The 16883-nt window shown below is 38.6% G+C and overlaps 1 protein-coding gene across 1 annotated transcript in view; it reads left to right on the top strand.

Annotated features, from left to right (window-relative positions):
* The first annotated feature begins 2437 nt into the window (after nt 1-2437).
* glra4a (glycine receptor, alpha 4a) overlaps nt 2438-16883 on the top strand; it is a 49812-nt gene continuing 35366 nt past the window's right edge. Inside the window, 3 exon segments of the mRNA XM_053324129.1 lie at nt 2438-2570; nt 2573-2608; nt 2611-2692. Of these exon segments, the coding sequence (XP_053180104.1) occupies nt 2438-2570; nt 2573-2608; nt 2611-2692 (251 nt within the window).

The following is a 16883-nucleotide window of genomic DNA, read 5'->3' as shown; positions in this document are numbered from 1 at the left end:
CAGGCGTTATTGTTGGTCCTACAATGTGATTTGTGGATGTATCTTTACCACACATACAGAGCTGTAAGAGGGCTGTGTAAAGGCTATCTATCTATCTAAGCTACAAAACCCAGTGACTCAAATTTGTGACTTCATTAGCCAATCCTCAACCAGCCAATGGGGCATGTGACATTAAAATTACTTTCCTTTTTGAAAATCTGGTGCGTGACAGTAGTCTCTGGGAGGTGACACACTCTCTGGCCCCAGGGGTCAGCACTCATGTTGGAGCTACAGTACACTGTTAGTCTACTGTCTACATGAGCAGCAACAATAGCTGGCAGCAACAGGAGCCTTCACGTTTTCATTTCCGCTCTAGGATTCTGGCTCCGCTGCTGCCTCTGCATCTACTCAACCTTTCTTCACCTTACTCATCCTCACATGATCACTACACTACTGAGCTGGGCTCTCAGATTTCTGTAGCTGGCAGAAAGTAAAAAGAAATGTGTGACAAGGGAAGAAGCAGAAGGTTACACCAGTGTCAGTGTCACTATGTCAGCTATAAGGATGGTATTCGAATAATCTATTTCAGTAAAGATAATATTTCACATGTCTATTGAGTCCCTGCCAGCTCATGTAGCAGAGACAAACACAAAAACAGCATGTGGATGGTGTTAAAGGAACTCATCAAAGTGATATGATTGAAAAGCCAAAAATAGTCTCAAGTGAGGAGCTAGAGAAGCTTTGTGATTTCCAATTCTTCATAAGAGCAGAGAAAGCCAATGCATCTTTAATACCCAGGCTTCAGTAAAGGGGGAACAAGGAGATTGAATAATTGTATAAAGTAAAGGTTAATCTGCTGTGTTTTCCCCATGAGTAGAAGGGAGAAGAGTGACACCTTTGCGCCGGGTCTGCTGGGCAGACTCCACTTGGGAAGACAAATGACTGACACAGAAGCAATTTGATGGTCAAACCCTGTGAGTGATGCGTTACATTGTGCTACTGCTTTGTGATCTCTACAAAGCACTTAATGGATCCTCAAAGTGCAGATACACTGATCTATAACCTGAGTCACCTAGAAGGTGACACCTAGTAAGTAATCAACAAAAAGATTTATTCTCTGATGAAGAAGACAACACATTCCTATGAACAGAGTGATGGTGGGTTTGAGACAGACAAATGTTTTAAGTTACCTGAAGGAATTCTTAAACTAAATTACTGCTCAAGGAAAAAATATTCAATTATTGTTCACTACATCATTGATGAATGAAGAGCACATAAGTATTTCCTACTGTGGCAACTCCTGTTGGTCCATGAAGTATCCAAAAGATACTATTCAGACAGCAGTGAACACTTCTTCTCTCGTCTTCATCAAGATTATTTTCAATTGCAAATTTTTGAAGAAAAAAAAAGAGCACATAATCTGAGATTTTCTTAATCCCATTTCAGGACAGCAAAGCAAAGTTAAAACCCAATATTGATCTTATCAATTGAAACAATTGAATTTGTGAGCGAGTTGTGCCTCTGGTCATCTGATGTATACAGGTTTAATATTCAATTTGCTTTTAGCTCTTTTTTGGTCTCCACAGACTCCTTAGGCTCCACTATGTTCACCAGCCATCTGCTAACCTTGTCTGCCATTTGGTGCCAGGCAGGTAATGTTCAGTGGGTGTATTAGAGCTTCAGCTTTGCTGAAAACAACTTCCTACTGTGGCTTAAAACAATTAAGACTAAAGAGAGTGGTGAGACTGAACCAAGCAAGCCTTAAAATCAAAATAAACAGAAAGGTCATAAAACACTGCTGAGTTTAGGGGAGCTGCAGAGCTCTGTAACAACACACTTTCACTTTACACTTTCAACCCCTTTTTACATGTCTCTTTCTGATTTAAGCAATTGTTTGCATAAAATATTGATTAGTGCATTAAGTTGACTCCATACTTGCACAAAGTATTTCAAAATGTCCATACTATTTAACAGAGCACTTTATTTAATTCAGAGATACTGACTAAGTGTGGGAGAAGTCTCAAACTTCCCAGAGCTGTTTTAGCCCATAATAACTATGTATGCTTTACTCCCACAAAATAATGTAAACACATTATCTTCTCCAATAATTCCTCTCCTCCTCAAAATGTTATTAAAAAGTGAATTTATTCAACACTGCAATTTAGCTCATCATCCAGGCCATCACTCCCACATCACATCCTAATTAAGGCTATTACGCACGAGGCAGACATCAAAACAAAAGCTACTGTTCCTTTAAATCGTCATCCTTTTTTAATTTTTTGGAGCGAGCTGGGGGGGAAAACACGGGAAAGAAAAAAGGCAGGCAAAACCACACAATGTTACAAAAAACACCACACACTGGTACACAAAACCGAGACTCCCCTTCACACCCTAACACACGGACTGACCGACTGACCAGTGCTGTCCAGCCTCTTGAAGCAGAGAGCCTACTGTGTGGATGTGTGCAGCCCCGTGGACTTGGTGGGAGGGGGAGAAGTTTCCCCAAAGACAAGCTTGGATCACTAAGAGAGACGATGCCTTTCTCCTCTAGCTCAGTCTCACACGCTGCTCAGTGGATTTGCTGATTCCCGAAATTATTTCTGCAAGTTATTCAACAGGACTGAGGAGAGATTTTGAGCCAGAGGATGCTCCCACAGGTCATTCGGATTCTGTATGTCTTGTCTTTCTGCTTTTTCCAAGGAGGCTTTATCAGGTGAGGCGCACTTATATTTAATTATTCCCTGTGTGTTTGTGCTCTCTGTGTTGTCTCTCTGGCATTACCTGCCTGACATGAACTTTTCGAACTATAATACATGAAGCTACCACCTGATCACATCACATCTGTCATTTTATAGACTTTTAAACTTGATCAGTATATTATGCGCTCCAGATTACCATCTGATGTCTTTAAAAATGTGTTTTATATTGTGGCAACGCAAAGGTTTGACGTTTCTTTTTAATAACATAAACGAGCAGATGTTGGTAATTTCACGACACACAATTAAATCAGAAAAAAACTGAATTTTACAAGCGCACGTGCAGGGGCGGGCATGATTTCACAAACAAGATAACCGCTTTTTAAGCTGAGACTGTGATCGCTCGTTCCCACAATCTGATATAATGGTCACCAAAAAAAAGTTATAAAGGCTGCATGCACGAATTAAGTTGGTACTGCAATATAAAGATAAGCAAATATCGCATAATGTTTCCAGTAAGAGCTCAGAGAGGTTGCAAACTACCTGTGGAATTCCTGCTTGCGTTGAAGGGTTGATTGGTGTCTTTTTGAGAAGGTTGAAGGGTAACATTACACCAGGGTATGATATTCTTGCGGTGATAAACAATTTAACAACAACTGGTGAAAAGAGCGCTCATTTGGAGAGGACCTCGTTCACTGTTCACTGAAATCGGGAAGATGTAATGCATGTTTAAGGTTTTCATCTGTGTTTTTCTTTCTTAAAAAAAAAAAAGAAATAACGGACTGGAAGATTAGAGTGTCCTTGCAGAGTTGATTAATTAATGTAAGAATAAGGGGGCAAACGCCAGTCAATTTGCGTCCAGTGCGTCTGGGGACAGACAAAACAAAAACACCTCCTTTCTATATGTTTCTCCCACATTCTCCCAGTTTCTCCCACCACACACCTCATCTCATTCACTCACTCAGAACATCAACCAGCAAATAAAATCGCCCCCCTTTTCTCTCAATCTTCTTCGTTCCATACCTCCTTGATCTCGCCCCCCCCCCCCCCCCCCCCCCCTTTCTCACTGTGGCAGAAACTTTTATTTGCGGGAACATTTTCCTTATTTCATGCCCTGCCACCTCAGGTGTGAGTGGAAGGGAATTAAGATCTGCATAATCCTAGAGCGGAACAGAGCGGTGACTCCATGAACCCAGGGGCAGGAGAGCAACTCTTAGCCTGGAGAGCAGTCAACTGACAGCACCTCCTCTGAGAAATTATATGCTTCCCTACCAACATCTCTGCTTGCCATTGAAAGGGAGGAGAGAAGGAAAGGGATTGAGGAGGGCAGAAGACAGGCAGAATCTGATGGAGGTGTGGGTGGTTGGGGTATGGAGGGTGAAAATGGGAATGGAGCAAATTGGGATTGAGAGAAATGCGAAAAAGAAATGGAGAGGGTGATTCATTTAGCTGTAGGCAGCAAGGAGATTAGTAAAGTGGGGGACGGGGCTGGAAATGGTTCAGATAGGAAAAAGGAGATGAGATGGAGAGAGAGGGGGGCGGTGGGTGTGAGAGACAGGAAATGCTGTAAGAGATTTGAAAAAAGATTGTCATGTAAAATAGTGCGCAAGCTGGATTGGAAAGATAAGTTTTGACTGGATGGTCGCTGACAAGAGGAAATGAGAACCAGGAGCGAAGGACGTAATGAATTAAGTTCATATTATAGTCTGAGAAGGTGATGTGGAACAGTGAGGAGATCTCTCTCTCTCTCTCTCTCTCTCTCTCTCTCTCTCTCTCTGTGTGTGTGTGTGTGTGTGTGCGCGAGTGTCGAAACCCAGAACCTGTCTGGTAGTCTGAACCTATTTTTTCACCCAGCTTAGTTTCTTGTGTAACCCTAAACGAACACTAAATAAATTTGAGTTAAAGCATTTGAGCAGTCAAAGTGGTTGATTTACAGCCAAAGTGATATGTTACATTGCGTTTTCATGACAGCAGGGTTGTTGGAAAAACTTGCTGACATCCTGATGCATTGGAAAATGGTCCATGTTGTCTGGTCTGCATGTTTTTGGTCTATTTCTTTGTTTTGCTTTGCACTCATCTGTGCTGAATTCCAGTGTGAATCAGTGTGAAGCAAGGAATGGCTTTCATTTGAATTGTTTTGAGGCCAGTGCTGATGCAATACCTTTCAATTTAGGGAGTCAACATTTTATTTTGCTGTTAATATTATTTTATTTATTCTTAGTTGTGACACACCTTGTAAAGTTGGTTTAGATATATTTAGATTAATCATTGATTGCATTTCTGTAGACGATGGTTTACAGGTCCATGTAATGAATTAATGATACGGATGGAAAAAGAGCTGCACTACTGTTCGTGATGGTGATGTGTAATGTGTAATGACAACTGTTCTTCTGTTAGAGAACCTCTCCAATTCAAGAAACTGATGGAAGAAATGGTGAATTGAACTGCTGGTCAAGCATGTGTCTTCATCCATTTATGGTTAATTGTGGGTTTGGAAGTTAGGCACAGCTCAGTGCCCAGTTCTGCAATGACCGAGATTTATAGTTCCGAACCATGTACAGCTTTATAAAGCTGACGAAAAAGAATATGTGTGCATTTTTCTGACTTTGTGTAGATTCATGACTAAAAGTTTGGCCGCAGGTCAGTAGGGGGCAACAACATACAGTAGTTATTGTGATGACCTTCACAGTTGTGCATCTGTGCAATTACTTGCTATGTTTGGATGGTGGGAGGCATAATAGCTCTTACAGCTCAAACAAGATTGAAAATTAAAGATAATCCATCAAGTCAAACATCAGGTCACCAGCACTGCAACCCACCAAAAGAAGTCATCTGCTACAAGTGAGTGTGTGTGACGTAAAGAACAAACTCAAGCCATCCATCCACCACAGTCATAGTTAGCTAGTTTTGGCACTAACTCTACACTAACTTCTGGGCAAAGAAACTCCACAAAGCCCTTTGAGGTCAATGTGCATGCAACAAACAGCCATAAAAGGACTTTGATTAAATAAAAAAAACATCAATTGAAATCAGGAACTATCTGATAAAATAGAACATAAATGATAAATCCTACCAGAAATTAAATGTTGACTTTCACTTGGTCAATCACAGTTGATACCTTCGGTCTGTTTGAAGTATTAAAGTGTGGCACGCAGCATTATAGTTGATGTCCTGAGCACTAAAGAAGCAACTCTAAACATAATCATGTAATTTATCGTTAACTCTGCAAGCTCGCCCATCTGGTGTGGAGTGTCATCATTAGGCAGAACTCAAGTTGCGCTGTTTGCATTTCATTATCATTAATATGATATCCAGCTCAGAACGATCCTGCATGCTGACTTTACCAGTATGTAATGATCACAGCAGTGGACACACAAGTTGTGCAAATGTACCCTCGTCATTTTATGTGTATCAACTCTATGACATTTTGAAAGTGAAGCGTAGTGAACTGCATTAAAGTGAAGGGCAGAGAATTGTACGAATGATCCCTGCTGTCCTTGCCTCCAGTTAGTGAGAGACCATGAGTCAGAACTGGAAATAACAGAGAATAAGTCTTATCATCCAACGGAGCTGGATCCTCACAAGCCTGATAATTGGATGTCTTCTTGGATAGTGTATGTGTGTATGTACAGTATGTGTGAAAGAGGGTTATTAAGGGGAGGCCTACCTTCTTCCTCTGTTTGCTGTAATTAATTAATTGAGGCAGATAATGGGTTTACTTGATCACAGACTTCAAGCCATCACATTTTAAGAGAGTGGCTCAGTAGCAGAGTTATTAATACACAAACTTCATGAGAGACATCTTTGGAGATGAACATTATCAAAAATACTTTAGACCAGACAGGGATATTACAGGGAAAGTTATTTTTTACTTTGAGAAAGTCCTCACTGCATTGCTGACACATGTTCTGTTTCTCATGTATGGCTTTAAACATGTGTGTTAATTGTCGTATTGTATTGTCACTGGTCTAACAGGAAGTTCCACCCTTAAAGTATAAACACTGTTGAAAAACAATTTTGGATATGTATTTCTGGGTCCATTTGAGTTTTCTGGCAAGTTTCTTGTATCCTGACAGATACCTGGCCCAATTAAGATGATGTATATGCCACAGAGATATTTCCAGTACAATTTTGTTTAATAACAGAAAAATGTTCAGCTATCTAAACGATCGACAATAAATGTCAAATTCAAGATTAAAGAGCAAAGCCATCCAAACTCTCCATTTTCCATCCAGTCCAAAAGTCTGTGCTTAAGGCTGAGAGCTCATTATTTAAAATTTCAGATTACTGTTAACTGTAAACTTTAGTGAAGAATATCCCCTTGCACCAAAAACTGAACTTTTTGATGTGCTAACTGAAAATGCATGCACATCTTTCAGTTAGTAAAATGGGATCAGCCTGACAAAAGGTAGATTTTTTTTCTCTATTCATGTCCCAAATTAACTATCAGGCATTATGTCAGTGGCATGATGCATCTAACATCTTTTCCAGAAAGCTGTATGCATCTCATCTTGTAGCTTTCAGTCAGTAGTTAAAGGGTTGTTTACCAGGAGCACTTTCACTGGTTCTTGTACCCTTGGTTTGTAAATTGTTAATCATCCCATTAATATCCTATCCTACACTGGACCATTAAGAGTAATGGTACCCTGTTTAACCTTGGCAAGCAAGTGGGGAATTCTACAGGTAGTTTGTGAACAGGAGGGGTCTTCTCAGCAAAAAAAATTTTCACACAAGTCAGCAGGTGTGAAGTGCAAGGAGAGGATGAAGATTTGGGCTAGGGTAAAGTCAGTGTTAAGAGGAATCACAACAAATGACAAATCTTTTTTAACAACTGGTGCTCGATACCAGACTGAAATTGGCGTCCATTTAGTCCAATAAGAACTGCTCAGATGGTGCATACACCAAAAAAGTTTATAACTTACAGATTTGCTTCCACATTGTGTTGCCAAGTGAATATGTGTAGTGGTGTTTCTCCCACTCGTCCCGCCCATAAGTTCTTGCTCAGCTCATATGTTTTGATGACAGCACATATTTTTAAATTGCTTTTCTCATCTTAAGGATAGTTTTACAAATATAAAACAAAGTTCATAATAGAATGACGAATGATTGACCTTGCTTGCAGTTCAAGGTGTCCTGTCATCAGTTTTATAGATGTCTGTTTTACAATGGTGGTCTATAAGAAAAATGCTTTTTGTGCTGCAGGGGGATTTTTTTTTCTGCAATACCGCAAAAGACCACTTGGGAAAATTGGCTTAACAATATTCACTACATCCTCAAGCCTATAGAACTATATTTTATGAATATGCATGTGTGACCGGGTCCTAAAGTTGCTGACCAAGGAGTATTTACACTGCTGTTGAACTCACTGAAAGTGAGTCAAGATAGAGTAGACTTCAATGTGAAATTAATATGGCCTACCACAGGAAAAAGCTTAAGGGGCACTTTGTAAAAGATAAACCTCTGACCAAATCAATGTGTGCTAAAAGTGTCCTATTTAAGTGACTTGAGTTAAAAAGTGATGTTTTCTTCTGAAGCCCGTTCTAAGAAATACCTGTTAATCAGCTAGAAAAAACTGTTCCTCACAGGGAATATTATGGAAAGAAGTAAACACTATTTAGCCAACCCAAACTTCAAAAGCTCAGTTGTTGCGTGAGGACACAATCTCTCTGTGATAGCTTTTAATTAAATTGTGATGGTATTCCCAGCTTGTATTGAAGTATCTGCTACAACAAAGTAATATCTGGAGGCTAGTAAACAGTAGAGAGAAGAGGACTGTGCGGCTTCATTTTCACAACCCGCAAGGATTTGAATTTGTGGCTTATCCCCTACAAAATATGTGCATGTGAAAACTTAGGGGAGAAATTATTTTCACCAGAGAATTGTTTCTGAATTTGATAATTTAGTTTTTACACAAGACGAGACAGAACAAATCCTCATGTGGAGAACACTTTTGTATACTTGCGTCAATTGAAATTTTCACATTTAAAGCAAAATGTATCACATCTAGCTTTAACATGAAAAAATGTACATGTAAGAACTCAAATGTGCAAATCACGACTGAAATAACATGATGAAGTCACATGGAGGGTTTCATTTCCTAAGGACGTTTGTACAGAGCAGTGTGAAAAAAGTCAATTGAATGTCACTGAGATTTCACCTTGAATTATAGACTATCACAGACACTTCTGGGGCTTTCTTGTCCTTTCCCCAAAAAAGGCAGGAAATCCCCACACACTTTGCTGATACACAGACTAGAGCAGTGAGGAGTGCTGATGAAAAGGAAGCGTGAAAGGAGGACAGATGGGATGTTCATGTGAGTTAATGACTAAAAAATGAGCGCCAAGCTGGATGCAAGAGTTGAACAGACGGTTTGCTCTCCACAGCCAGCACCACCATGAACAGTAGTGGTATACTTATCAATGAAATATGATAAGACTGGGGATACAAAGAAGAATACTCAAACAATAAACAAAGAATTGATATTTGTGCACTGCTAAACTTTAAATTCCACTGAGGATATGTGCAAGATTTAATTGTAGCATGTTTAAAAAAACAACAACCTTCAAAGCAAGTCATTATGAATTCTGCTTGTTCTCAGTGGAACGTCTGGATTTGTTTTTTCTTCACCTGGTTTAGCTTTGCAAAGACATCTTCTTTACAGCCGGAAAAGGTAACTCACTACAACACTTTTTTTTTAAACAATATTTTTATTGGGTTTTTTACATTATAACAAACAGTACATATTAATAAAATGGTCAGTCTTGGCAGCAAAGACAGTAACTTATCAAATGAGTAGGCAAGTAGAAAATAGTAATTAAAGCAGAGGTGAATATACAGATATTACAGTTATTACAATGTACAGAACTCTTGCAGATAACATGAGTTACACCACTTTACAGTCTTATTCCAATTGCTCCCACCACACCTTTAGCTTTATTGATCATCACCAACATCATATTTTAAAAACGCTATGAAGCTCCCTCAGATATTTTTTAAAAACTCCCCGCTTTCCTCATTCCTAATGTGTAATCGTTTCCCCATAGCAACACATGATGATACATCCTGAATATATTGATTGATTCATACTTGTTTTTTTTATCATATTTTTCTATCCATGCTTTCTTGGCTTGTAAGTCTAACAGAGCACAGTTGTTCTTCTTAATGATTTGCATAAATACCCCGGAAGCATAACTTTGGCAAACAAGGGATTTTTTTTTAGTTTTTTTTATCTGGCTTAACATATCAAGAACCAAAAACCAAAAACTTTTGCCCACATTAAATTCCTATAAGCAGTGAACAAGTGTTCCTTTGGGGTTAAACTTGGGGTTAATTCTTTGTGTTTGATTCTACAGGCATACCTAAGACCCTTCCTCTTCTGAGATTTCTTCCTGTAAATCTAACATGCAGCTTTTAAGTTTTTCTTCTAAAGACTAAAGGTGACCTATCAACAAACATTTTGTAGAGCAGTAATAACTGTCCCCTACTAACAGTGTGTTTCACTGTAATGTCTTCCAGCACTGAGGGAATGGCTAAGTACAGACAGACTGAGATCAAATTTCTTATTTGTAAAAACCGCCTGGAAGGAATATCACTCTTTTCTTGTAGTTCAATAAATGACATTGGCCTTCCATTGTTGTATAGATCCATTATCCTGCTTAAACCCTTGTTTGCCCATGTCTTAAAACCAGCATCCACATTTGCTTTGACCCCATATGGTTGTGAAACCTGACAGCTTGGGGTTTCCCCTATGTATTTTTGGGCTTCATGCCAGATGTATATAGTAACTTTTAAAATAGTTTTTGTGTGTGTTTTTCCTCAGCTTCTTTGGCTCAGAAGAGCAAAGTTACCTGCTAAGCAGTAACCCTTGAACTGAGCAAGTCTCAATCATCACCCAGGCTGGAGGTTCCTCTGGGCAGAAATAGCATATGGCTGCTCTCAGTTGTGCTGTCCAATAATACCAGAGTAAGTTGGGGGATTTTAAACCCCCTCTATCAGAAGGCAGTTAAAAGTAGAGTGAAATGGAGCCTAGAGCATCTATTGTTCTAGGTGACTAGGCTTTCTTAAATATTTGAAAAAATGACTCATGTGTGGGTAGGGGGATGGTTAACACAAGTAGAGCAATTTGGGTAATGTATCCATTTTAAAGATTTTTTTCTTTTTAAGATGTCAGCATTACAGTCCATTTGTTAAGTGAAACTATTACAGATTCCACAATAGGGTTACAGATGGCTAAAATAAGATCATTCATTTGAGGCTTGATTTTAATTCCCAAACAAGTAAATCCCTTCTTAGTAGTTTTAAATGGAGTTTGTTTTTCTAGGCCTCTCTTGTTTGGATATAGTATTGATGATTTATTCAAAACTCCCCAAAACTCTTAAGTCTAACAGAGATGGTAAAAATATACTACTTTTTTAAAGATCTGCATAAAGCAATATTTCATGTTCTGAGTCACCCCTTGTGATGCCTGATGTAGATGGAGAGCCATCACAAATTGCTCCATTGCTAACATATACCAATGGGGTAGAATGCTACTTTTACATGTAGATCCGTACAAAGAGAAAGGTGTAGACGTTATAATATCTGTCACTACTTCAGCTGTTGTGTTCTTATATATTGTCCCCATTCATCTGAGGAAGCCCTCTCCCTATTCCAGTTTATTTAGTTCCCATCTTATATAATCAAAAGCTTGCCTCTCCTGGATGAAGCTGTTTCGGTCATCTTTGATCATGTCCTGCAGTAACAGTTGAAGGCGTCTTGCATAAGATTTTACTATCTATGTTGAAGTCTATATGCTGTATGCTATAGGTCTATATGATGCATAGTCAGTGGGAGTCTTTACTTGTGATTAGTGAGAGATTATGGCAGGTCTTCCTTTTTATGTGACTCCAATAACATATCCAAGAGTGGTTATCTTTAAATTTTTTATAAATCTCTATAGTAAGCCCATCTGGACCAGTCGACTTTTACCCCCCTCATGCTCATGATGGCTCCTGAAAGCTTATTAGTTCCTAAAGTATTGTCTCTTTCTTTTGAATCAGCTGAAATAGCTGGGACGTCTAATATTCTTAGAAAATTGTTTTTTTTTAGCTCAATTCTTTTTTTTCTTCTTTCGAATTATATTTTTTTAATACGCCAAGCCAATGTTTTACCTGCCTTTTTTCACTGATCATAGTAACTTTGTGTTAATCTCAGTAAGGTAGTGGGTGTCTGGTTACTTGATAATTCACTGTGTTATGTCCTTAAGACCAAACATTCTGCTTGTAATTCTAGGAAATCTTTGGTAGGAACATTATTTTCCAGATCATAAATACAACCCCACCGGTGAGTTTAATTTTGCTTTGCGACCTAGTATAGCTAATAATCATGCATGTATGTATTTATGCACGTCATGTATGTATTCATATAATCTGCTGTATCAAATATAATATATACATTATACATATATATATTCTATTAATGTATATCCCAATATAATGTATTAATGTAGAGGTCAATGTGAGTTCCTACAAATTCTACACATTTCCTACCTTGTAGTCATCTGGATGGAAAATTCCACCTAGGTGGATTCATAATCCAGATTAGAGTTGAAATGACCAAACTGTCATACCACCAATTTGTAATTCTTGACATTAGACTCATAGAACTTAGAAATAGTCAATATGTGAGTGGGTATGGTGAGTGGCAGAGTAACAAGAATATTCTCTGTATACTGAATTAAATTACCACAAAACCTTATCAAATTTAAAATCTTGCATCAACTGTTTAGATGGTTTTCTTGCCTATGCTGGGCTCCAGTGCGCATTTGAAGTCTTCTAAGACCCTATGATAGAATGACCTGGGAGGGGAGGGAGGATAGACTTAGAAAACTATTTTTGAACAATATCCTTATTAGGACCATATATATGTTGACAATATTCCAAGTGTCTCTGTTGTCTCTTGGGTCAGTGGTTACTCTAATTATATTTAGGGGATTATGTACAACTTTTAACACCCCTAGCATGGGAAGAGTAGGAAGCTGCAATGACCTGGCCGTTGCATCTTTTCTGGACCTTATGAATATCACTTTGTGTTAAGTGTGATTCTGGTGAAAGCAGTATTTTGGAATTCAGCCACTTAGCCCCAATTAAAACTTCCTTTAGTTTTAAGTTATTTAGCCCACATACGTTCCATGATTTTATGTTAAATTCTGTATGGGAAGTAATATTCTGTTATCTAAACAGCAATAAAATACTATTGACAAAAGCAACATTATATGTTATGAGGTTATATCAAACTGCCCAAGACCCCCTTTGTAAGCTGTTATATGAACAAAAAATAAACACACCATAACATAAACTAGGTTGAACAGCCCATGTGAAATTCCCAAATGAACCTCAGGAAAAAAAAGTGTTGATACCTTTCATCCACCTGTTAAGACAGTCTGTTAATGGCTCTTTAAATTAAATACAATTAAAAATCATTGGCTACCAACAGAAGGTTTAGCTGCCTGATTTAAAACCATCTGTGACTGACGATTACTTTAAATTTGTTTTATAAAGTAAAAATGTGATATTGGGAGTGTAAAGACATAACTTAGACATATCCTACATACATTTTTTTTAACATGAAGGCAAAACTTGATATTGACAGTATATAAAAAGCAGAGTTTGACATTATTTACAGTCAAGTTACTTTGTGGGCTATAGCAGCCTACAGACACTGAAGCATATCCATTATGTTAGTCATATCTTGTTGGTAACCTCATTATATGTTTTCATGGATCCATTCCATCGCTGACCTTCCCCTGGATCTCTTTCAGGAATGTGCGTACATCTATAGGAAAAGTGAAAAGGCAAGAGTTGACTTTGTGTGTCACCCAGAAAGCTGATGAATGTCATATTCCATAACACAGTCTCATGGCAGTCCCATGCATCTCGTTTTAGCTCAATTGTAGGCTCTGCACTTCTTATCCATCTCCCTGGCAATGTTGTGGAAAATATACAAATCTTGTCAAAATGGATTTTCCCTTTTTCATATATAGCTGACATCAATTTGGTTTTGTCCTTGTAGCTCAAGAATTTTATCAGGAGTATTCTAGCCAGTGCTTTGGGGTTCGATCTAAAGCCAGTTTGAACTCTGTGCGCCCTTTCAATAATGATCAGCTCTGAAAATGACTTGGCGCACTATACTTTGGGGATCCATTTTTCCATAAAGGCACATGCATCTCTCCCTTCAGCATTTTCAGGCTATCAGGCGTACATTAGATTTGCCTTTGCAATTCTCTCTAGGTCCTCCATTTTTCCCGTCAGACTCTCAACCTGTTTTTCTCTCAGCTGTTTGCTGAGGCATCATCTCCATCCACTCCAAGATGCTCCTCAGTCTCCATTAACCAGTCAGAGTATTGTTTTAATTTGCCTTGGATAGATTGTATTGACTGTATTGCCATATCAAATTTTGGTGCAACGTCAACCATCAGGTCTTTCTAAAAATTGCACCCAGAATTTCACCTGAGGATTCATTCGGTGAAAGTTAGTTTTTGTGGGGGACAATTCTTCTTCACTTGGAGTTTAAGTATCCTTTTTAGTCGTTATCCTGCGTTATCCGTGCTATCACTGAGTAAATTTCTTTTTCTTTTTCTCTCCCACTTTTCAAAGAGTTTATTACAATATTAGACCAGAGTGACAGCTGTCTGATTAACCCTGCACCGTGACTGGAAGTCATGTAACTACATCAGTTGTATTGGAAAAAACTAACTAACTTTTCTCCTGATCACCACTGTTTTTCACCTGGAACTTTTCATAAAAATAAGTGGTTTTCAAGACTCACACTTGGCCACACAGTCTAATATAACATCTCTGACAGGAAAGCAGTGTCTGACACAGATCTGTTGCTTCAGTGGGCATTAGATTTGTGTTTGGATATATGGTGGAGGTGACAGCTTACTGATGGTTTCTACTAGCAGCCAGCCTAAGCTGACACCTCAGGCTGAGAGATATGACTGATGGTTTTTTGGCCCATTTCAATCAAACCACATATGACCTTTCACTGCTTCTGTTATATGAAACTGTGTATAACAACCTCCTTTGCCACATCTAAAGACATGCTCGTTCTGATCCTCATGCTTGAGGATAAAAACGGCAGGATCTTCAGGATGCACATCCCCTGAAATATCACAATTATCTTTTCTCTTATTAAGTATCTCCCCATGGGTTTAAAAGCTATGATGACTGCTGTCTTACAAAAATGATATTTTCCATCCTGGATGAGAAATGGGTGTCTCTCTCTGCCTCTTTCTTGTGCACACCATGTGTGTGTGACATGCCTCTGCTGCAAGCTGATATCAAAACTCCAAGCGACTGAGTAATAAATGCAACATGAAGTGTAACTGATGCACATCAGCTCAGGGTAAACTTTTAATCTGCAGATATGTAGCTGGCTAATGCTAAACTGGAAGAGCATTAAAATGGAACACTGTCAATTGGGTATGGAGTGAACCACCAAAACCTTTTAGAAGTGCATTCACTAAGGTTCAAATTAAATGTGTTTGTGTGTTTCCTGCACGTCACTTGCTTCACACACATGTAAGATAAAAAGCATTTAGTTAAACTAAGCTTCTCATGGGCACAAATTCTTCTAGTATATATGCTATAGTTCCACTAGACTTAATCCAAGATAAACAGAAGTAGGGTAAGGAAAGAGAATGAGATGTAGGTCTTTGCTGTTGCAAAGTTTCATAAAATGAAAGCTGGTCTAATCAATATTTTTATATTATTAATGGATACAATTTCTATGTAGAAAGTGAAAGGGGTTGCTCATAGTGACGAAAGCACAGATAATTTATCAATGGTTTCTTTCTTTCAGAAATGTTTCATTCTGTGTACAGACCAGTCTCGTCAACATACTGTAGGCAACAAAATATGTGACACAGTGGTAAGGTAATGCAATTAAGTGGACCTCTCCACTCTTCTACTCTGGCCCTGGCAGATTAAAATGGCCACTTATTGACTAGAGCAGCACTTTGGCTCTGAGGTTCACTGCCACAGGTCATTATGTTCTCTGCAATTAGGAACATGAAGTGGGGACCCATTATGAAACCCTCCATCATGTCGTTATGTCTGACCATACAGTTCATGCTGATTAAAATTCACTTTCAGGGAAAATGACATGTCTGGCCTCTGAAATCTAGACCTCATAATATATGGCCGGACAAAAAGAAACAGGGAGTCAAACTGAAGCTCTGCTTGGTAATTGAATCAAAATCTCATTAACTAAACCATTTAGAATGACTGTGGTGCAATTAATCACCAATTGCAAAGATCTGCAATTTATCAAGCCAACAGCATACTACAAACCAGCAGTCCTCAAAATGAAACAACAAAATACATCACTGATCCATTAGAAGCATTTTTGATCTGATGCCCCTTTCAGCATTCATCAACTACACTACATCATTTGTAGAGAGTTACAAATCACTGTCGAAAAATATGTTTTATGATTTAACAACACTGTGGTGGGTTTAGGTACAAAACCGACTTAGAAAGGTTTATGAGTAGATTACTGCTTGAGCGAAAATAAGTTCTTTGTTAACGTTAAAGAAATATTATGTGTTGGTTAACGTTACTACTTACTTTAAGTCTGTGTTCTGAGTTTGACATGCCACAGAAAAGTGTGTTGTTAACCACCCTGCCAAATTTCAATGATTAAAAAAGTTGCCAAATATATGAAATTAGGCTTCAAAGTTGTGGAAAACTCAGCCGATGTCTCTGCTCCCAAACGCTGTGGGAGTGCCCGCCGAGTTGGCTGAAACCCCGCCGCCTACCAAGTGTCACCTGTCGATCAAAGTCACCACCTCTACCCGAAACATGGACGCTACGTCTGAGAGCTTTCTGCCGCTAAGTCAGCTGCTAGCTCGGCTGCTAACTCAGCTACTAGCTCGGCGGCTAGCTCGGTGGCTAGCTCAGCTAACTGGCTAACTGTAGACTGTAGTAGTGTGCGCTGAATGTATTTATACCTACAGCAGCATCCTGAACACAGAAATTTTGAAACACAGTTTGTGAAGCCTAGCTCCACAATTCAAATCTAAATGATTGAAATTCTTTTTACACATTTTTTAGAAATACATCTATGACCTATTTAATGTGTTTAAAAGAAAATGTCTGAATTCACTTTACACGGTCTTTAAGGTTAGGTGACCTTCGTCATCAAATTTACAATAATAACATATGATGA

The sequence above is a fragment of the Scomber japonicus genome, chromosome 8 (genome assembly GCF_027409825.1).
Source record: "Scomber japonicus isolate fScoJap1 chromosome 8, fScoJap1.pri, whole genome shotgun sequence".
NCBI lineage: Eukaryota > Metazoa > Chordata > Actinopteri > Scombriformes > Scombridae > Scomber > Scomber japonicus.
The sequence above is the reverse complement of the archived record's forward strand: the minus strand, read 5'-3'. Positions and strand labels throughout refer to the sequence as shown.